General features: G+C 41.9%; 2 protein-coding genes across 2 annotated transcripts; both read left to right on the top strand.

Moving 5' to 3' along the window:
- The first annotated feature begins 7,246 nt into the window (after nt 1–7,246).
- Nucleotides 7,247–8,808, top strand: LOC134352505 (probable G-protein coupled receptor 139). The gene is made up of 2 exons (XM_063059772.1): nt 7,247–7,316; nt 7,898–8,808. The coding sequence occupies exons 1-2, from the start codon at nt 7,247–7,249 to the stop codon at nt 8,806–8,808; spliced, it is 981 nt and encodes a 326-aa protein (XP_062915842.1).
- A 9,155-nt stretch (nt 8,809–17,963) lies between these two features.
- Nucleotides 17,964–20,642, top strand: LOC134352504 (uncharacterized). Its single transcript, XM_063059771.1, has 2 exons — nt 17,964–18,006; nt 19,732–20,642. The coding sequence occupies exons 1-2, from the start codon at nt 17,964–17,966 to the stop codon at nt 20,640–20,642; spliced, it is 954 nt and encodes a 317-aa protein (XP_062915841.1).
- The last annotated feature ends 2,744 nt before the right edge of the window (nt 20,643–23,386 follow it).

Below are 23,386 nucleotides of genomic sequence, written 5' to 3'. Positions count from 1 at the left end.
TCGCAGGAGTTGGCAGCCGAAGTTTTCTCACTGTAAGACTGCCTTGGGAAGTCCAGCTTTGGCATTTTTCCTCGGGTTTACTAGGTTTACTTCAGAAGGCTTCCCCATAAGAGGCTGTACCCGTAAGAAAGCAGAGGCTTGAAATTAGAGTTTTCCTTCTCCTCGATAAGCCGCCAACCAAGGCTGACAAGCCCCATCTGCCCAAAGTGACTGGTTTTAAAGTACTACTGAATACCTTTTCTTTCTTCTCCTGTCAGTACAAATGTTTTGTACACAGCACTGGGAATACTGGAAAGAAAGTGGGGGCTTAGCCGCTCCATCAACGTCCCCCTCCCCACCAACCAGCAATAACAACCTTAAGGAACCAAGAGCTGGCTAAAGTCAAAGTATATTAAAGAACAAAATATTATATAATTTTAGTACAAAACGTTTTAGTAGATATTCTGTAAAATATCAACAGTGGCATTCCAATGAGAAAGAAATGATTAGAGAAGGATGCATTCAATGTGCCTAATACAGGAAGTGATGGATAGAATGAAATTAAAAGTAATAGCATGCAATGTTACAAACAGTAATAGTCGTCAGATTATCACATTGTAAGCATCTTGAAAAGCATGATCAAATCTTCTATTTCTCAACTCTTAAGGAGATAATTCTGTCAATGTAAAGTCATAACTAACACAGAGACAGCCAATAAAAGCTTTTAGAGTTAATATAAATGAAGAAAGTAGATGAAGTTAATGTTAGCTCCGTTGAGGATCAGACTTGAATCCATTTCAGTACCTATAAATATAGCATCGAATTGGACAGTACCCTTCAGCCAAGCTAATTAGTCTTTCGATATCGAACGAAACGAATTCCTTCTGCCTACACAATGCGCAAATAACCATATTCTCTGCTCATTCTTGTGCCCGTCTCAAAGCCTCTCTGAATTTTCTATCATATTTGCCTTTGCTGCTATTCGTTGCAGCATACTTCAGGTACCACCATACACTGTATGAAATATAAACTTGCCCTGCACATCTCTATGAAACCATAAAACACAGGAGTAGGATTAGGCCATTCTGCCCTTCAAGTCTGCTGCGCCATTCAAACATGACAGATCCTTTTACTTCCCCTTTTCAGTCCCACTCCCCGGTCTTCTCCCCGTATCTTTTGATACCGTATCCAATCAAGAACCTAGAAAGCATTGTCTTAAATATACCCAACGACCTGGCTTCCACAGTTCCTTGTAGTTAAGAACTCGACAAAATCACCACCCTCTGACTAAAGAAATTTCTGTTTTAAATAGATTTCCCTCTATCCTGAGTCCGTGCCCTGTTGTCCTAGACTTATCCCGTCCCTCCCCCCACCATTGGATATAGCCTTTCCACGTCTTCCCTGTCCAGGCCTTTCAACATTGGAAAGGTTTTAGTAAGATCCACCCCCCGATCCTTCTAAAGTCCAGAAAGTACAGACCCAGAGCTATCAAATGCTTCTCATATGATAATTCTTTCATTCCCAGAATCATCCTTGTGAATCTCCTCTGAAGCCTTTCTAACATCAGCCGGTCTTTTCTTAGGTGCCCAGAGTAGCACTCAAGGTGAGGCCTTACCGGTGACTTATAAAGCCTTGGCATCATATCCCTGCTCTTATGTTCTAAACCTCTTCAAGTGGATGCTAACATTGCATTTGCCTTCCTCACCATCAACTCGACCTAGAAGTCAACTTTTAGAATAGTCTGCGCAAGGACGACAAGGTCCCTTTGCATCTCGGAATTTTGGATTTTCCCCCCATTTAGAAAATAGTCTGCACATGTATTTCGACTACCAGAGTGCACAACCTTACATTTTCCAACATTATATTTCATTTGCCACTTTCTTGCCCATTCTCCTTAACTGTCTAAGCCTTTCTGCAGTCTACATGTTTCCTCAACACCACCTGCCCCTCCACTAATCTTTATAAGATCTGCAAACTTGGCAAAAACATATTTCCATCATCTATATCATTGATATAAAACATAAAAAGAAGTGAACCTAACACCGACCCCTGCGGAACACCACTGGTAACTGGCAGCCAACCAGAATAGGATCCATTTTTTTCCCACGACTTGCCTCTTACCAGTCAGACAATGCTCTAACCATGCCATTAGCGTTCCTATAATACCATGTGCTCGTCACTTGGTAAGCAGACTCATGTGTGGCACCTTGTCCAAGGCCTTCTGAAAGTCCAAATATACAATATTCAATGCATCCCATTCATCGATCCTACTTGTAATCTCCTGAAAGAATTCCAACAGATTCGTCATTCAAGACTGTCCCTGAAGGAAAACCATACTGACTTTGTCCAATCTTGTTCTGTTTCACCAAGTACTTGATCCTGTTTCGGTTCTGCTGCCTTCCTCCTTTCTTAAATAGTCGAGTGACAATTGCAATTTGCCAGTCCTCTGGCACTTTGGTAGAGTCAAATGATTTTTGAACGATCATTCCTAATGCCTCCACAATATCTAAAACTACCTTCTTCCGAAAACTAGGGTGCAGTTCATCGGGTCCGGAAGCCTTAGGTACCCTTAGGTATTTCACCTTTTTGAGCACCTTCTTCCATCTATTCGTAACTGAACCCACTTCTCTTTCCTCACACCCTTCAATATCTGGCACACTGGCATATATCTGGAATCTGGCATCTGGTTTTCACTTAACTTCTTTCAGCTGGAATGTCTATGGTCTGGTATTAGACACTGCAATCCCAGAAATTATATACAAGCTGACTATGCCCGTCTGGAAATTTCATTGAGATTATTGTAGGTACGACCATGAATATTGGCATGGGCTTTAGCGAGCCTCTTGACAAATACAAGCGTGGTAAGGTGGTCAGGTAGGTCACATGGGATTCTAGGTGATCAGGCCAAATAGATGCACATTTATCTTAGTGATAGGAGTCAGCGGGTACAAGTGGACGCTTTTCAATGTGAAAGTGTGTGACCAGAGCTATGCGCTTGGAATTAGTCTCCTGCTAATTGACATTCACTGTATTTGAGTGATATGGAGGAGAATTAACGTGGCATATCTAATAAATCTGTGATGAAACTATAGATTAAATAGCAGAAAAGACTCACAATGCTGCTTCCAGAACTGGAAGACTTGATTTTTAAGAAAAGGCTAGGTAAGCAGCGGCTGTTTTTCCCCCTCTAAAATAAATGAGCTGACAGATTACCTTAGAGTTTCATCAAATCTTGAGTGGCATCGATAAATTCTATCATGTCTTTCCTTCGCCCCTTTGTTGGATAACAAGCAAAGGTTGTATATCAGATCCTTGTATCAAATACATTCCAGTTTAAGCAATATCATTGTGAACCTCTTCTGCCAAACCTTTAATCACTCCATATCATTCCTGTAATGCAGCATCTCGAACTGCACACCATGCCCCAGAAATGACCTAACCATTGGTTCACACAGCTAGCTGTATGTCTTCTCAACTTTTGTTCTCAATGCCCCAACCAATGAAGTCAAGAATGCTACATCAGTCTTTTACTGCGAAATTTACACAGGAAGCAATTGACGTACCCCATGATCCATCTGTATTCCATTGCTCATAAGGATCCTGCTATTTATTTCCTTTTCAAATCTTTTATTATTATTATTATTATTATTATCCAAAATTAACACAGTACATCGAAGTAAGCAACACTTACAATGTCTCAAGAAAAAAAAAACTTAATTTCAAAGATTGAAAAAAATTTGGTGATATAAAACCCTACTAAGCAAGAAAAGGTGGGAAAAACCCCATTAAGTGTTCAACACCGGAACCATGCGTTATACAGAAAGCTTCTAAAGATAAACATCAAACAGCCAGCAACAAAAAAAAGTGTACCAAAAATTTACAATTAGATCGTGGAGGAAATCTATCAATTAACTCAAATGATAATAACGAGCAAATGAACCCCATCTTTTCTCAAAATCAAACATAGGTTCAAAGGCTTGACTTCTAATTTTCTCCAAACTAAGACATAGCATCACTTGAGAGAACCATTGTGACAAAGTGGGGGCCGATGTATCCTTCCACTTCAACAAAATGGCCCTCCTAGCCATCAATGTAACAAATGCATAATTCCTCAAAATATCCGTGGTATCTCTGTGTCTGATCCTGCTATTTCTATTGATGTATGACTTACGAAGGTGCAGCAACTCATATTTTTCCGCAGTCAACTCAACCTGCTATTTTTCTACCCATATTTACAACTGATCCACAGTATATAATGCTGTATTCTTTCACAATCCCCTTCATAATCCACTACTTCTCTAGTTTTGTGCCATGAGTAAACTTCCTAATCAAGCGGCCTAACCCATTTTTATATGTATAAGGTCAGTTAATTTTGGATATGGATAACTACATGGATAAGGGAAGGGTCGGAGAGATAGATTAATGTTACAGGATACAGGTGCTAAAAGAGATAGAGAACTGTGGGGAATGGAGGGAGGATTTTTTAAGAAAAAATTTGATTAAGGGCAATGTCATGCCATTAGTCGGAGATGATATTATTGGAAGATCCTCTGGCGAGGCTAGATCTGCGCAATAAGAAGGGGATGATCACTTCATTTGGATTGTACCGATGATCAGCACAGTCCTCATGAGTGAGAGTATTATATGTGCAGAGAGATGAGAGAGAATTGTAAGAATAGTAGAGTTGTTATAACAGCAGATTTTAAATTGCTAAGATTGACTGGGATTACCATTGTGATAAACGTCCAGATGGAGTGGAATTTATTTAGTGTGTTAACAAAAATTTCCTTCATCATGAGCCGCCAAATCATCATGAGCCTCTACTGAGGTACCATTGAGACCATCCTGACTAGCTGTATCACAGACTGGGACAGGAACAGAAACAAACTTGATCGTAGGGCACGGCAGAGTGTGGTAAGGATAGCCCAGCGCATTTGTGGACGCGCAATTCCTCCATTAAGGGCAGTTGCAGCAGCAGGTGCATTAACGAGACCTAGCAGACCATTGGTGACACCAGTCAGCACAACCCAAACTGCTTCAGCTGCTTCTGTCTGGCCAATGGATTCTACAAGCTATTAGATTAGATTATGAGAACACGCAGTCCTCTTTTATTGTTATTTAGTAATGCACGCATTAAGGAATGATACAATGTTTTCCCAGAATATCACAGAAACACATGACAAACCGACTGAAAAACTGACAAAAACCACAGAATTATAACATATAGTTACAACAGTGCAAAGCAATACTGTAATTTGTTAAGAACAGACCATGGGAACAGTAAAAGTCTCAAAGTCTCTCGAAATTCCCATCATCTCAAGCAGACGGTGAACCTCCAGGGCCGCAAACTTGCCGATGCAGCATCCTGGAGGCATCCGACAACAGTCCGACTCCAAGTCCGTCCAAAAACTCCGAGCCTCCGACCAGCTCTCCGACACTGAGCACCGAGTACCGAGCACCATCTCTGCCGAGCACTTCGACTCCGGCCCCGGCAACAGGCAATAGGCAAAGCCAAGGATTTGGGGCCTTTCCTTCCGGAGATTCTCGATCGCACGGTAGCAACGGCAGCGAAGCGGGCTTTTCAGAAGTTTCTCCAGGTGTTCCTCCATGCTTCCCACGGCTGTTTTCATCAAATCAGGATGGTGTATGGCCCCCTAGTTAACACATATCCATAGACTTACAAATACGCGTGTCTGTACATCACAATGGAGTGATAACGTAGAGATTTTTTACTCCTTCATATTGTCGGATGCATGTAAGAATTAAATAAATCCATTCATTATTTCAGGCAGTATACAAAGGGTCCTAACTGTGAGGCAACCAAAATTTATCTACTACTTGGAAATAAGGAAGGGCAAGTGATTAGATTTACAGTAGGGGAGCAGTGTGAAGCCGGTGACGGTAGTTCTGCCTATTTTAAAATAGTTAATGAAAAGGAGAGATCTGAGTTCTGAATTTGGTCACGGTGAGTTGTAATGGTATTAGACGGGAGCTGGATGGTTGAGCGAGGGATTCCTACTGACACCACAAATTCTTACTGCAATGCCCTGACGCGTAGATAATGATAACAATAACCATAATCATGTTCCAGGGTAAGATACCGCTATTGACGCAGCACTCTCCCTCTTGATTCTCTTTGGCTTCTCGTGGACTGGGCCGCTTGATGCCATTCTCAGACAATAACTGTATTCTGATCAAGGGCTGTCACTCTTACATTCCTTCTGGAAGTCAGATGTGACTTATTTCGGCGGTAGGAGAATTTGTCTTTAGTATAACATAGGTTCTTCTGCAACTGACATAAAGCAAGGAGATGGGGCATTAGGCCCACAACACCGATGTCCTTTAGGGGTTCGTCAAATGTCGGAGTATTGGCGGATGAACTCGATTGTGCATTGATAAGTTGTCAAGTATGCATTTTATGTTTGGTGTGCAAAACTAAAAGATGTACAAATATTTGATGTTACGTTTCAGTCGCTGAGCAGTGCCAGACCATATCTTTACAAGAAAAAAAAGTTATTTGCTTCTCTTTAAATATAGTCTGCATTGAATTCAGCAACACACACAAAATGCTGGAAGAATTGAACAGGCCAGGCAGCATCTATGGAAAAAAAATAAAGAATCGACGTTTCAGGCCGAGACCCTTCATCACGACTGGAATCCTAATGAAAGGTCTCGGCCCGAAACGTCAACTGATTACCCTTTTCCTTCGATGCTGCCTGCCCTGCTGTGTTACCTCCAAAATTTTCTGTGTGTTGCTTGGAATTCCAGCATCTGACGATTTTCTGATGTTTCTCACTGATTTAAAATGAGTCGGTGTCATATTTCCCAATTTGGACATAGACGAATAGTGCCGGATAGAAGATTGACACTAGTCCGACTACCTTCGCCCTGAAGAATGAAAGTAAACACACCTACTGACTTTATTCAATATTGAACGTTTTCGAGAAACAACCTGAAAGAAGTTCTAGAATAATGCTGCCTCCTTGTGAATATTCCCCTGCCAGAAGCTGATACCATCGCGACCTGTGAAACATGTGGTATATCTTCCCTGGAATATAGCCATAAATCCTGTACACAGAGGTTCCTCATGATTTCGACCGCTCTGACAATGTCCGATGACGGTCGAAAGTACTGCGTTAATTTGTTTCATTAGCTCATTGTGACGATCACTTGTCTCAGTGAAGTTAATATATAAATACTGCGGATCCTCTGGGCGTCAGCCAGATCAGCTAGGACTGGGCTCCTCGTCCCTTGCGCATCTCTTGAAATGCACAACCCTGTCACCGGACCTGTATTTGCAATATACTATCCTCTCTTCGCTGCGTTTGCGGTTCCGGGTAAGATACTGATTTATCCAAGGGTTTAAAATTATTCATTCATGGTTTACGGGATGTATCAATTGTACGAGTTTCATCTGCATGTATAATCACGGAGGTTTTGTGATTTCCTTGGGGTGTCAGAGCCGTGATGTCCTGCGTTAAGCTCCCACTACCTATTAAATGCTCCCAAAAATGTGCGTGTCCAAAAGCCTCTGGCAACCAAGTTAAGCTCCTGTCTTTGATGTGTACTTAGCTACTAAACTCGGCGGAACCGTTTCTAAGGACAGGAGCAGGGGAAGTGGCGCATTATTGGCGCCTTAAGACCAATGATTTCGGGCAGGTGGGGCATGTTAGCCATATTTGGCTGCTCATCTACCAGAAGGAAACCTGTGATCTCAGACCTCCGCTACCTTTGGATTCATCCGCTGCGCGAAGCGGCGAACCTGCTGTACGAAAAACAGATGCTCTCCATATTATTATGCCATTTCTTGCGCAATGGCTTGCGTGGACAGCTAGAACGTAGCATCCACAGTCAGCCCCAATCAACGTCGTGCCTGCTGTATTATCACTGTACTAACTGTGTCTTCTCTGCCTTGCAGCTAATTTAGTGGCGATTGTGATTCTTTCCCGAGGAAGGTGCAGTCTGTCCAGATGCATTACTCGGTATCTGGTGTCCATGGCAGTGGCGGATCTGCTGGTCGTGATCACGGCGGTGATATTAAATCGCATTCGTGGTATTTACTTCCCGCTAAGTTTTCTGACCCATACTACCGGTTGTAGTGTTACTGCCATCATAACCTATGCAGCCAGGGACAGCTCCGTCTGGTTGACTGTCGCTTTCACGTTAGATCGATACATAGTCATTTGTTGCGCAAAACTGAAAAGCAAATACTGCAACGAGAAAACATCGGTTGTGGTGATCGTTACCGTCTGTGTCTTTAGTTTGGTTAGGAACGTTCCCTGTTACTTCATGTATGAACCATTGTATGTATTAAATGGTGTGCCCTGGTTTTGCAGCATAAGATCCGTGTTTTACACTTCTGTTGGCTGGGCAGCGTTTGACTGGCTGGATCGAACATTAACCCCATGTGTGCCCTTCGTTCTGATCCTGCTGCTCAACGGTCTCACAGTCAGGCATATCCTAGCGGCCAACAGAGCCCGGAGGAGGTTACAAGTGCGTAACAAAGGAACCGAACAGAGTGACCCAGAAATAGAGAACCGGAGGAAGTCCATCGTTTTATTGTTGTCCATTTCGGGGACTTTTATCCTTTTGTGGCTGACTTATGTTATAAATCTGTTGTATGTGCGATTTGCAAGCAGTAGCTATTTTGCAGGATCAGATTTTAACGACCCTAGATTCATACTGCAGGAAAGTGGATATATGCTTCAGCTTTGGAGCTGTTGCACTAACACGTGCATCTATGCAGGCACTCAGAGGAAATTCAGAGAGGAGTTAAAAGATGCGACAAAATATCCTTTCCGATTAATCTGGAAATTAATAGATTACTGAAATTGTATTCAGTGGCGAAAATCCTTCAAAGTTTCTATCCTGTGTCTTTTTGTTTCATCAATCTGAAAGTTAATTCTCAACGTCTCGGCATTTGTAACATTCCGTTTAATCTAGTTCATTGTTTCTCACACTGGGTGCTGCACAATACATCATGTATCCATACGAAATAAATTGATAAAATCTGATATTCATTTGATCAGTATTTAAGAATAGATCTGTTCGTTTCATTGTCAATTATTGAAAGCTACTACTATTCGAATTTAACGGTAGTGTGAACGAGATTAGATTAAAGTAACAACTAAGCAAAGCAGACTGCTGTGGCTTTACGAATTACGGGATCTGTAGCACCAAATGGTACGGTTAACCATGTAAATGTAAATATCAGTTTAGATCGATATCGAAACTCGTAATCGGGTGCCTTTTAGATTTTAGTTCCATCTACGTCCTAATGTTGCAAATATAAACTGAAAACTGAAGAAAAATAGGAAAGAGGCATTAAGCGCAGATTAACAAATTCGATAGACGAACAAATGTAAAAAAAAAGGCTTTTCCGCACAGTAGGGAACAAGTGATGCGGTAGACTGAAAATCACTTCTGCCGTTCAATCGAATAGCTCGGTGGAGCTTAAGGTTCGTCTAGTAGCGACAGTATTTGTTGTTACGAGGTAAACATTCTGCAGCTCATCAAGCTATTTGATCGAGCAGCATGGGGAATGCAGGTGTGGGAGGGCTCTGAAATGTTCGGTATATTCTTTGGGAAACATGATACCGATAGCTGCACAGAGAACTAAAACATCGGAAATTGGGAACGTCGTATAGAACAGTGCAAAATATTCGTTCAATGTGTAGTTTCGGCGTGTATGACTTGGAATTTATAATGCTCATAATTTAACATGTAAATATTATATATGCTGTTACGATTTCGTAACGTACCAGCAGCAAGAGATGACAAATTGAGTCGGGTTATAATATTAAAATCACTATATTTAATTTCATCTACTCAAAAATATAGAAAATTAAATAAACTACTTTCTTAAACAGAAGTTAACAATGTTATGCGTCAATAGCTCACTTACAGTCAAACGTAGAACCCGTTCTTAATAAATCTTACTCAAGCATAGTCTTAAAGTGGCAGTCAGAGAGTCCCAGCAATTCACGAAATAGGTGAGAGGAGACACTTGTGGATTCACAGTGCAGCGAAGAGGCGATCACGACGAATTCCAAAGAATCCACGCCTAGCGAACGAAGAAAAGGCTGCCGAAGATCCCAGCCGAGGAATACTGTTCCGAAGTCCACGAAGAGCGATTTCACGAAGTGACTGTCACGAAATCCACACCCATGGATCATACGAAGGTCAGACACGTCTCCACAATGCACAGTGTGCCGCTAATTAACGCAATCCTTTGGGTATGGGTAAGCATTAGACTTTACCCTTCTCGATCGTGAGCTGTTCCCGGATAGCTCGAAGTCTGCAATCCTCACTCTCTTTCTCTTTCCTTCGACTCCTCCTCAACACTATGACCAGATTTCCTTTATACCGTCGGCATACGTCGTAAGGTAAGGCTACAAAAATGAAACTATGGACACCCAGGAAAACGAAACTGGGAACACGTGACAATGCACATTGATAAACAGAGAAAAGGGGTTCAGAAATGTATTTGGGCTGTCTAGTCCACTCTATCGCTATTTAGCGTTACCTTGCGCAGAAAGTCAAACTGCTGTGTCAGAACGTCAGAGACCTAGTGTCAATTCTGATCTCAGTTGCTGTCTGTATGGAGTTTTGATGTCCTGTCTGTGCATTTATGGGCGCGTCACGGGTAGATAGTGTTGTAAAGAAAGCCATTGGCACATTGCCCTCATAAATCAATGTATTGAGTACAGGAGGAAGGGTGATCTGTTGAAGTTATGCAAGGCATTGGTGAGGACTAAATTGGAGTATCGCGTGCATTACGCGATAGGAAGGAGGAGAAGATGGCAGCGCGACACAGCACGCGCGGCCGTTCCGAATGATATCGTATGTGTTAACTAAGATGCCGTGCACCATCCGGATTTGATGGAGACAGCCGTGAGAAGCATGCAGGAACACCTGGAGAAACTTCTGAAATGCCCGCTTCGCTGCCGCTGCTACTGTGCGATCGAGAATCTCCTGAGGGGAAGGCCCCAAATCTTAGGTTTTCCCTGTTGCCGGGGCCGGGTTCGAAGCGCTCGGCAGAGATGGTGCTCGGTGCTTGGTGTCGGAAAGCTAGTCGGAGGCTCGGAGTTTTCGGACGGACTCGGAGTCGGACTGTGGTCGGATGCTTCCAGGATGCTGCATCGGCAAGTTTGCGGCACTGGAGTTTCACCGTCTGCGTGAGATGATGGGACTTTCGAGAGACTTTGAGACTTTTTACCGCGCCCATGGTCTGCTCTTTATCAAATTATGGTATTGCTTTGCACCGTTGTAATTATATGTTATAGGTATGTGGTTTTTGTTAGTTTTTCTGTCGGTTTGTCATGTGTTTCCATGATATCATTCTGGAGAAACATTGTATCATTTCTTAATGCATGCATTACTAAATTGTAATAAAGGAGGACTGTGTGTCCTCATAATCTAATCTAATCTAATCTAATGTAATTTTTTTGTCGCCTAAGTATAGAAACGGTGCAAGTAAGGTTCAAGGAGTATAGAGAAAATTTACAAGGATTTTGACGGGGCTGGAGGACCTCAGTTATAAGGAGGGTTTGAATACTTTAGGACATTATGTCTCGGAACAACGGAGATTGAGGGGGGACTTCCTAGAGATGTACACAATTATGAGGGGTGTATTTTGGGTAAAAACAAGCAGGCTTTTTTCCCACTCCAGTTAGGTTGTACTGCAAATAGAGGTTAAGGGTGAAAGGTGAAAAGTTTAACGGAACATCATGGGAAATCTTTTCAGTTAGATGGCCATGAGAGTGTACAACGAGGTACCAGCGCACGTGGTGCATGCGCGCTAGATTTCACCATTTAAGGGAAGATCCGAAAGGTACATGGATCCTAGGGATATGGAGGAAGATGAGAGTAGAAAGTTTAAATTGCTCAGCATGGACTAAATGGGGTGTTGAGCCAGTTTCTGTGCTGTACCTTCCTGCACCTAACTGACCATATGTTCCAAAGGGAACACGGCCGAGTCTCGTTGCATATCGCTGCATTTCAAAGAAACGTGATCGATTAAAAGCAAGATCATAGCTAACGAACGAATAATTCCGTCATCGTCTGAGGAGTTAAACTAAGTTTAGATCCATGGGTATATGTTGAAGATCCTAAATTAATACTTCTTATCACTATTTATCAATTCCAGCTCTGGAAATGTTCCTCGGGTTTACTCCAGAAACCTTCCACATGAGTCGATATAGACACAAGAGAGCAGAGGTTTGAAATTAGAGTTTTCCTTCTCCTCGATGAGCAGACAACCATGGGTGACAAACCCCATCTGCACAAATTGACTGGTTTGAAGTTCCAAGTAATGCACCTTTATTTCATCTCCTGGCGAAAATCACTGTATCACTGCATACTGTATCACTGCAAAGATACTAAGCCTTAGTGTCCACTCTACCAAAGCCCCCTCCCCACAAGTAATGAGAACTTTAAGGAAACAAGAGTTGGCTAATGTCAAAATATATTACAGAAGAAAACATTATATAATTTTGGTAGACAAAGTTGTAGTAGACATTCTGTAAAATCTGAACAGCGGTGTATTCCAATGAGAAAGAAAAGATTAAAGTAGGATGCATTCAATATGCCTAATAACAGAAGTGATGGATAGGATGAAATTAAAAGTAATAGCATGCAATATTGCAAATATTAATAGTAGTCAGTGAATCACATTGTAAGAACCTTGCAGAGGATTACCAAATCTTCTATTTCTAAACTCTAAGGAGAGAAATCCATTAAAGTAAACTCATAAGTAACATAAAGATGGTCAATAAGAGCTTTTACAATAAATGAAGAAAGTAGATTAAATTAATCTTAGTTTCCTTGAGGATGAGGCTTGAATCAGTAGTGGGAGTAACATATAAATACAACATAGAATAGGAAGACACTCTTCATCGTATAATGTTGTGCCAAGGTAGTTAGTCATTGGATGTCCAACTAAACTAGTCCCTTCTGCCTACAAAATGTGCAAATCATCATATTCTCTGCTCATTCGTGTGCCCACTGACAGCTTCATAAACATTTCTATCATTTTTGTTTTGACTACTTATAACGGCAGCTCATTCCAGATACCACCACATACTGTATGAAATATGAATTTGCATGTTCCTAAAAGATTATAAAACATAGGAGTAGAATTAGGCCATTTTGGCTTATCGAGCCTGCTCCACAATTCAATCATTGCTGATCCTTTTTACACTCTCAAGCTCTGCCTTAAATACACCCAGCGACATGGCCTCCACAGCTCCCTCTGGTAACGAACTCGACAAGTTCTCCACCCTTTGGGTAAAGAAATTTCTCTGCATCTCTCTTTTAAATGGACACATCTCTATCCTGAAGCTGTTTCCTTTTGGTGTGGACTCACTAAACCTTTAATTCCCTGAATCATACTTGTAAACCTCCTCTGAATCTTCTCCAATGCCAGCATATCTTGAGTTAGATGAGGTGTCCTCAACTGGTCACAAAACTCAAGGTGAGGGCTCGCCAATGACTTATAAAGCTTTAGCATGTGAAGACAGACTCCAGCGGACTGAGTGGTTGAGACAAATGGAAGGTCCAACGGTCAAGAAGGCAGTCTCTGCAAGCGTCGTGGAACGTGTAGAGCAGGACAAGACACAGAAGACTTCCTGGTCATCCACTGCGCCTAGTCCCTTCTCCAGCTGTCTCGACTCTGTCTTGCCACTGGATCTAGATGGGAATTGGGAAGAGAGAGAGAGAGGCTGACGCTGCTCAACTCTCCCTGACTTATCACGCGCTAGTCTCGACACCATCATAATGGTGACAAGGTCCTTATCATCGTCGACGACAGACGAACAAAAAAAAAATAGCATCACATCCCTGCTCTTATGTTCTAGACATCTTGAAATGAATGCTAACATTGCATTTGCCTTCGTTACCACCGACTCCACGTGCACGTTAACCTTTAAGGTGTTCCAGTAACTTTCCTGTAACACCATGAGTTCTTAGCTTAGTAAGCAGACTCATGTGTGGCACGTTGTCAGAGGCCTTCTGAAAGTCCAAATGTACAACATCCACTGTATCCCCTTTATCTAGCATACCTTTAATCTCCTCAAAGAGCTCCAACAGGCTTGCCGGTCAAGATTTTCCTTTGAGGAAATCCATGCTGATGTTGCCCTATCTTGTCATGTGTCTCCAGATACCTCAGGCTAACTGGTCTATAGTTTCTCTCCTGCTGCGTTCCTCCTTTCTTTAGGAGTGGAGTGACATTTGAAATTTCACAGTCCTCTGGCACTCTGCCGGAGTCCAATGACTTTGAAAGGTCATTACGAATGGCTCCTGCTGCTCCTATGTATTATGTTCTTATGATGTACGAAAATGATAGTGAATAAGGCATACGGCATGTTGACTTTCATCAAATGGTGCATTCAATACAATAGATGGGAAGGAATGTTTCAGCTGCGCAAGAGGTTTGTGGGACTATATCTGAAATATTGTGTGAATTTCTCATTGCTATACTATGAGAAAAGATGTGGTTAAATAGACATGAAGTAGCAATAAAGACTCACAATACAGTTGCCAGAACTGGAAGACTTGATTTATAAGGAGAGGCTGGATAAGCTGGGACGTTTTTCCCTGGAATAAAGGAGCTGAAGGATGACCTGAAGAATTTTATAAAATGATCAGTGGTGTAATTAAATTCTATCGTTGCCCATCTTGCCGTGATATCAAATACTCTCCAGTTTATGCATTATCATTGTGAACCTCTTATGCTAGCACTATAATAATTCTATTTCATTCCTGCAATACAACATCTCGAACATCAAACAATGCCCCGAAAGTGGTCTTTACAAAGCTGTGGAACTGTCCTGATTTTGTACTCAGTGCCCTAACCCGTGAAGTCAAACATGCCATATCCAGTCTTTACGTAGGGAGCAATGGACATGCTCCCCATGATCCACCTGTATTTAAATGCCGCAAAGGACCCAGACATTAACAGTAATATTTCCTTAGATGTTTGACTTCCAAAAGTAAAGCGACTCATATTTGTCCGGAGTAAACTTCACCTATTATTCCTCTACCCGTATCTCATTCTGATCTACAGTATATCCTGTTGAATCCTTCAACAATCCTATTCATAATCCTCTACTACAATAGTTTTCTGCCATGTGTAAAACTTCCTAATCAATCCATCTATATTTTTGTCTAAAGTATTTTATGTGCATAAGATAGGTTAATTTAGGACATGGAGAGCTGCATGGCTAAGGGATGGTTAGGAGCAGCAGCTTAATCTTGCACAATAAGCGTGCTAAAAGAAATTTAGAGACGTGGAGAAAGGAGGAGGTGATGTTGTGTTTTTTTTATTAAGAGGAACATCATACTAGTAATTAGAGATGATATTATTGAAAGATAATCTGGTGAGGATTTCTGGATGGATCTGAGAAACAAGAAAGGGATGGTTACTTCATTTGCATTGTACCATAGGGTCTGAAAAAGTCCTCAGGAATTTGAGGAATACAACTTCAGGGAGATGGGGAGAATTTAAGACTGGTAGAGTTCTCACCATAGTTGATTTCTAGGATTGACTGGGGTTGCCATTGTGATAAATGTTTAGATGGAGTGGGAATTATTTAGTGTGTTTAAAAATGTTTCCTACGGTATGAGCCCCCAAATCCTCAAGACCTTCTATAGGGGCAGCATTTAGAGCATCCTGACTGGCTCTATCACCACCTGGTACGGGGACTGCAACAACCTCGTCTAGTGGGCGCTACAAAGAGTGGTACGGACTTCCCAGCGAATCTGTGAACTTGCACTTCCCTACGTTGACGACATTTACAGCGGCAGACGCATAGAAAATGCCTGGATGATCATCGGAGACACCAGTCACCACAACCATATTATTTTATCAGCTGCTTCTGTCTGGCAAACGGTACCACCGCATTAAAGCCAGGACGAAAAGGCCACGGGACATCATCTTTCTATAAGCCATTATAAAATTTACATCATCACACATAAAAGTTGCTGGTGAACGCAGCAGGCCAGGCAGCATCTCTAGGAAGAGGTACAGTCGACTTTTCGGGCCAAGATCCTTCGTCAGGACTCCGAAAAGTTGAAGAGTGGAAGAAATTACAGATGGGGAGCAGTGAGAGATGGTGTCACTGAACTCCCGTCGAACAGAAGTACAGATGGGGAGCAATGAGAGATGATTTTACAGATAGGGATAAAATTTACATGTCTGTGCGTTGCGACCGAGTCATAACGCAAAGATTTTTACTCCTTCAGGTTGTGGGATGGATGTAAGACTTAAATAAATTCATTCATTCATTCAGGCAGTATAAAAATAGAGCTGTGGCAGACAACATTGATCTACTCCTTGAAAATAAGGAAGGGCCAGTAACTAAATTCACAGTAGGGGGGCAGTTTGAATCAGTGACCATAGTTCTGTCATTGTTAAAATACTTAATGAAAAGGGGAGATCTCTTTTGTATATTAAAGTTATGAATTGGGGAAGGTGAATTTTGATGCTATTGGACAGGAGCTGGAAAGATTTAATCAGATTAAGCTGTTTTCAGTCACAGGGACCTCTGGTAAATTGTATGTTTTTAAACGCTAGATAGCAAGGCATAGATGTCCATGATAAAGTAAAATGTAAAGCTGATGGGAAATGGAACCCTGGATGGCAAGGGATATCGTAACACTAGTCGAGAAAAAAAGGAGCTTGGATCAGATACCAAACTTCCTGGATTGGGATCAAGTGAAACACAATAGACCTATGGAGGATAGATTAGATTGGATTATGAGTACACGCAGTCCTCTTTTATTGTCATTTAGTAATGCATGCATTAAGAACTGATACAATGTTTTTCCAAAATGATATCACAGAAACACATGACAAACCGACTTAAAAACTAACGAAAAACACATGATTGTAACACATAGTTACAACAGTGCAAAGCAATACCGCTCTAAAGTCCCATCATCTCACGCAGACGGTGAATCACCAGCACCGCCAACTTGCCGTTGCAGCATATCGGAAGCATCCGACCACAGTCCGACTCTGAGTCCGTCTGAAAACTGCGAGCCTCCGACCAGCTCTCCGACACCAAGCACCGAGCACCATCTCTGCCGAGCGCTTCGACCCCGGCCCCTGTCACAGGCAATAGGCAAAACACTTATTTCACTGTCCTCGAAGTCCTTCTCCTTGTTGAACCGTGATGCAAAATACGCATTTTTCTGCCCCGCAACACACTTCCTCTGTTTCCAGGCTTGCATTTAGACCTGCCCTTGTCACTGAGTAGTCCTGACCTCAAGTTATAATGTACTGTAAGCACAACATTCCTTGGCAATTTCCTTAATCCTGTTCACCTCGGATATTTCACAGCTACTGTTGGCTTCCTCAATCCCCGTTTCTCTTCTTTGGTGATTTCTTTATATTACTCAAGGACCATGTTTTATTTCTGATTCTTAAAACTTCCACAGGAGGGGCAGGGGATGGTGGTGGGGCAGTGAAGTGATAGGCAGGTGAGGAGATGAAAAGAGGTAAGATGGGGGCCAGAGTGGGGAACTGAAAAAAGAAAGAGGGGGTGGGGGAAATTACCAGACTTTGGAGAAATCGATGTATATATCATGAGGCTGGAGACAACCCAGATGAAAAATAAGGTATTGCTTCTCTAGACGGAGAGTGGTCTTCCTGAATTTTCTACAATTACGTTTTCCCTTCCTCACTGATGCATGCCGGTTCAGAATTCTAATCAGCTGGTCTTTCAACTCGCACCTGTCAGATTTCTCCCTCTTGTTTCTTATTGGCTTTGGTGGGCTGTGCAACTTGATGGCATACTCAGTCAAATATCATATTGTTATCAACGGCAGTCCAGGATTCATAGGGCATGGAGACAGGTTATTACGCCCTATACAATCATGGTCATTAGGGGTAGTCAAATATCGATATAATAGCGGATATTATGTTTAGATTAGTTATCAAATATGCATTTTAAACATGATGTGGAAAACTAAAAGATGCCCAGATGTTTGATGTTACGTTTGAATCGCTGACCTATGCCAAACCAGGTACGTATGGTATCACAATAAAGTTATTTAACTGTCTCTAAATGTAGCCTGCATTGATTTTAACAACACCCACAAAATTCTGGAAGAACTCAGCAGTCTAGGCAACATCATTAGAAAATAGTAAACAGTCGACCTTTCAGTTCGAGACTTTTCATCAGGACCGTTTATGAGTCTATTCCTATTCTAATCTCGGCCAAAACCGTCGACTGTTTATTCTTTTCCATTGAAGCTACCTGGCCTGCTGAGTTCCTCCAGTATTTTGTGTGTGGTACTTGGATTTCCGGCATCTGAAGATTTTCTTTTCCTTCTCATCGATTTTATGTAACGCTGGGACATATTACCAAATTCGGACATAAACAAATCGTACCAGAGAGAAGATTGACACCCAGCTGAAGTAGTTTCGTCCTTAAGGATGGAAGTTCACATATCCTCTGATTTTAATGAAATGTTGAAATTCTTCTGGGATTAACCAGATAGAAATTCTGGAATTATGCTGTATCCTTGTGAATAGTCCCTACTAAAGGCTGATATTTTCACGACCTGCGAAACATGTTAATATATTTTCGCACACAACAACCAGAAATCCTGTACACAAAGATTCATCATGATTCGCCAGCTACTGGACACTGCCACAAATCATCTTAGTCAGAAGGAAATATTATTTTCTCGAATTTGGATGAAGTCATCACTATGAAATTAGGTTGTAATGAATGGCTTCAAACTGCGCGAGTACGGATTTTAAGCCGTGTTTAACAATTATGTATAGTTGTACATTACGACAATATTCGATGACGGTGGAAATTACTGCATTAATTTGTTTCTTAATCTCATTGTCACGATCACTTGTCTCAGTGGAGTTAATATATATAGATACACCACAGATCAGTTTAACGTCAGCTACAACAGATAGAACTGGTCTCCTCGTCCTTTGCGCATTTTTTGAAATGCACAACCCAGTCACCGGACTTGCATTTGCAATATACTATCTCATCTTCGCCGCGTTTGCGGTTCCAGGTAAGACACTGGTTTACCCAAGGATTATAAATTAGTTTTTCATGTTTTACGGGTTTTATCAATTCTACGAGGAAGAATTTATCTGCGTGTATTATCATTGTCGCTTTGTGAGTTCACTGAAGTATCAGAGCCGGCGACGTAGTGTGGAAAGCTCCCACTACCTATTAAATGCTCCGAACAGCGTGTGTCCCAAATAGCCGGTGACAACCAAGTCAAGCCCCTGTCTTTCACTTGCGGCTTAGCTACTACCCAGCAAAACCGTTTCTGCTGACAGGAGTAGAGACAAAGACACGATTTTGGCGCCGTAAAACCGGTCGTTTCGGGCAGATGGTTAGCTGCACATCTATGAGAATGAAATGTCTAATCACAGACCTCCGCAGCCTTGCAGCTATACACACTCATATGGACACTTTCGGGCGTAAACCCCGAGGAAAATTCTAGAGTTGTATGACCTAAGCCTGTCCTCCGATGCGTTGAACACTGGCTGGCAGTTACCGTGAAGCTGCTGGTACCAAACCATACTCAGCAGTTCCTTAAGATTGATCAGCTACGTGATCAGGGGGAATCTGCTGCATGAACACCAGCTTGCCCTCCACGTAGTTCTGCCTTGGCTTGCGTAGACAGCGAGAACGCAACACTCATGCTCAATTTCGATCAACGGCGTTCCCACTTTATTATTACTTTACTAATTGTGTCTTCTTTGCCTTGCAGCTAACTTAGTGGCGATTGCGATTCTCTCCCGAGGAAGGTGCGGTCTGTCCAGATGCATTACTCGGTACCTGGTGTCCATGGCTGTGGCTCATCTACTAGTCGTGATCTCTGCGGTGATATTAAATCGCATTCGTGGTATTTACTTCCAACTAAGTTTTCTGACCCATACTACCGGTTGTAGTGTTACAGCGGTCATAACGTATGCAGCCAGGGACAGCTCCGTCTGCTTGACTGTCGCTTTCACGTTAGATCGATACATAGTCATTTGTTGCGTAAAACTGAAAAACAAATATTGCAACGAGAAAACATCAGTTGTGGTGATCGTTACCGTCTGTGTCTTTAGTTTGGTTAGGAACGTTCCCTGTTACTTCATGTATGAACCATTGTATATATTAAACAGTGTAGCCTGGTTTTGCAGCATAAGATCCGTATTTTACACTTCAGTTGGATGGGCAGCATTTGACTGGCTAGATAAATTTTTAACCCCATGTCTGCCCTTCGTTCTGATCCTGCTGCTCAACGGTCTCACAGTCAGGCATATCCTAGCGGCCAACAGAGCCCGGAGGAGGTTACAAGTGCGTAACAAAGGAACCGAACAGAGTGACCCAGAAATAGAGAACCGGAGGAAGTCCATCGTTTTATTGTTGTCCATTTCGGGGACTTTTATCCTTTTATGGCTGACTTATGTTATAAATCTGTTGGATGTGCGACTTACAAACAGTAGCTATTTTGCAGGATCAGATTTTAACGACCCTAGATTCATACTGCAGGAAAGTGGATATATGCTTCAGCTTTGGAGTTGTTGCACTAACACGTGCATCTATGCAGGCACTCAGAGGAAATTCAGAGAGGAGTTAAAAGATGCGACAAAATATCCGTTCCGCTTAATCTGGAAGTTAATGGTTTACTGAAATTGTTGTTTCTGGTGATAATCCTTCATTGTTTCTATCCTGTATCTTTTTGTTCCTTCAAGCTCACAGTTGCTCGGTGTTTGCAGCATTTCACTTTTTCTATCGTACACTGGAAAAAGGAATGATACATCATGTATCCATACGCAATGGTCAAATGTGATCATCATTTGACCATTATTTAAGAACAGGTCTGTTCGTTGTATTCTCAACTATTGGAAGCTACTCCTATTCGATATTACGCCAGTGTGGATGCGATTAAATTAAACTAATAACTGAGCAAAGTGTAGCGTTATGGGTTTACGAGCTGTGCAATATGTAGCACCGAATGGTATGGTCAATCATGTGCATATAATTATCAGTCTAGATTAATATGAAAACTCGTAATTGGAAGCCTTTAGATTTCAAGACCTCATTGCTGCTTTTGGTTGAAAGCTGCTATATCTTTGCTGTATCTCATTAAAATTCCTTTTACACCACTGTCAAAGAGATTATGAGAGTGTCTCTGCGATATTTAACCAAACTTTCTGAAAATGCTTAATCTCTTTCCACTCGAGATCTATTGAAAGGGAAACAGAAATATAGAATCGGGACAATACTGTGTGATGGGTTGCTAGTCAAGGCCACAAAAGGAATAATTTGGTGTAGTGGTGTCCTGCAAGTATTGGCACTAAGGTTATTACTGTTCCTCATATGGCGATGATTTCATTGAAAAAATCATATACCTTGTTTGCACGTAACATTATAATGGGAACACGACGACATATAAAACGGTAAAATTGTATTACTAAATAAGTAGGGTGAGTCGAAAAACACGATAATCGAGTTACATGTTAAAATCTCATGTTCTTTAAGTTCCATCCACGACATAATGCTGCGAATATAAACTGAACATTGAAGAAAAAACAGAAAATAGGCCTTGTGCACTGATTAACCAACCGATCCGATTCGATACACGAAGGACTGTAACATGGCTGTTAAAAAAAATCCTTTCGGAGAGAAGGGAACAAGTGCTGCCTCAGACTACAAATCACTCCTGCGATTGGCCGTTCAGTCAAATAGCTCGTTGGAGCAGAAGTTTTGTCTCGTACTAACAGTATTTGTTGGTACGAGTCAAATCTTCTGCAACTAATCGAGCAGCTTGGGGAATGCAGGCGTGGGGTAGCGCTGGAATGTTATGTTGTATTCATGGGAAAAATTGATGCGGATAGCTGCACAGATATATTTATCTAAAATATTAGAAATTGGGGACGTTGTATAAAACACTGCAAAATATTATTTCAATATGGAACATTTCCGCGTGACATGACATGGAATTTAAAATGTCAATAATTCAACAGGTATATATTATATTCGCACACTGATAAACATACAAAATAGGATCAGAGATTTATTTGGGCCGGTAGTCCACTCCACGACTATAGTGCGTTACCTTTCCGCAGCAAGTCGAACTGTTGTCGCTAATCGCCAGCGACCTAAGGTCAATCCTGATCTTTACTGCTATCTGTCTGGAGATTGGCAGTCATCTCTATGCATTAATTGGTTTATTATGGGTGTTCAAACTTCCTCTTACATCGTACATTGATTGCTCTGATGCAGTTCTCTCCTTGGTTGCAGGAGAGCCACATTAGCAGCTCACTATTCCAATGTTCCGCTAGTTTAGACGCGAAGGAGAAGAAGGGATTAAAGGCGGAGGCATGTATAGAAATTGCCGGAGTCCTAGCAGAGATATTTAAATCATCCTGAGTGAAATGAGGGCTGGGGGATGGCTAATGTTATCTACTGCTCAAGCAAGACTCTAAAAATAAGTACATTTGAAAATGACAGGCCAGCAATCCTGACACCAGTAGTGGGTAAGCTATTGGCAGGTATTCTACGGGACCTGATAAATGAATATTTTGATACACAGGGACCGATACAGGATAGTCCGCATGGTATCGTGCGTGGTAGATCTTGTCTGACCAAGCGTAAAGAGATTTCAGTAGTTTTCAACAGTTTCAATAGGTACATTTAGTGTCAGCCAAATGTATACAATATACATCCTGAAATTCTTTTTCTTCGCAAAGATAAGTAAGTATAAGGGGTATCTTCTTTTATGTTATTGGTAAGGCTAATAAAATGGCTTCTCTGTAATGCTAACTGCTGAGACAGTGGTTCTCTAGCAGCTTGTTTGGGTTATATTTCTGACAATGAGAATTGTATTCATTTGCTAACCAATTGGGATAGATGTTATTCTTTCTTGTGTGTCTGTAAGCTATTGTTTTCGCGGGCTTTGGGGCACAAGACGCGGTGGGGACAGAGAGACGAGACGGGATGCTATAAGCTGGGCGACGGAACGGACCCCGAGCGGAAGTCCGAGGCCCAGGGTTTTTGGGAGGAGAACCGAAGAGGAAGGAAGTGCTGGACGCGCTCTGGTCGACCACCGTGGTTGGTCCCAAACGGTGGGTCGACAGGGTCCGAGGAGAACGCATGGTGGAAAGAAGACCCCGTTCATTGAGCTCCAAAGGTTGTGCACGAAGTGGTTGAACTCTGATAAGTTTGGCACCTTTTACTTTCCATAAAAAAAACAATTACAGCATGGAAACAGGTCATCTCTGCCCTTCTAGTCCGTGCCGAACTCTTACCCGATCCTAATCCCACCGACCTGCACTCAGCCCATAACCCTCTATTCCTTTCCTGTCCATATATCTATCCAATTTAAATTTAAACGACAACATCGAACCTGCCTCAACCACTTCTGCTGGAAG

The sequence above is a fragment of the Mobula hypostoma genome, chromosome 10, assembly GCF_963921235.1.
Source record: "Mobula hypostoma chromosome 10, sMobHyp1.1, whole genome shotgun sequence".
Classification (NCBI taxonomy): domain Eukaryota; kingdom Metazoa; phylum Chordata; class Chondrichthyes; order Myliobatiformes; family Myliobatidae; genus Mobula; species Mobula hypostoma.
The sequence above is the reverse complement of the archived record's forward strand: the minus strand, read 5'-3'. Positions and strand labels throughout refer to the sequence as shown.

Coding starts and splice junctions, on each gene's coding strand:
- LOC134352505 (XM_063059772.1), top strand. CDS start 7,247: ATGCACAACCCTGTCACCGGACCTGTATTTGCAATATACTATCCTCTC. Junction 7,317..7,897: donor CGCTGCGTTTGCGGTTCCGG/GTAAGATACTGA, acceptor TCTGCCTTGCAG/CTAATTTAGTGGCGATTGTG.
- LOC134352504 (XM_063059771.1), top strand. CDS start 17,964: ATGTTTGATGTTACGTTTGAATCGCTGACCTATGCCAAACCAG. Junction 18,007..19,731: donor GCTGACCTATGCCAAACCAG/GTACGTATGGTA, acceptor TTTGCCTTGCAG/CTAACTTAGTGGCGATTGCG.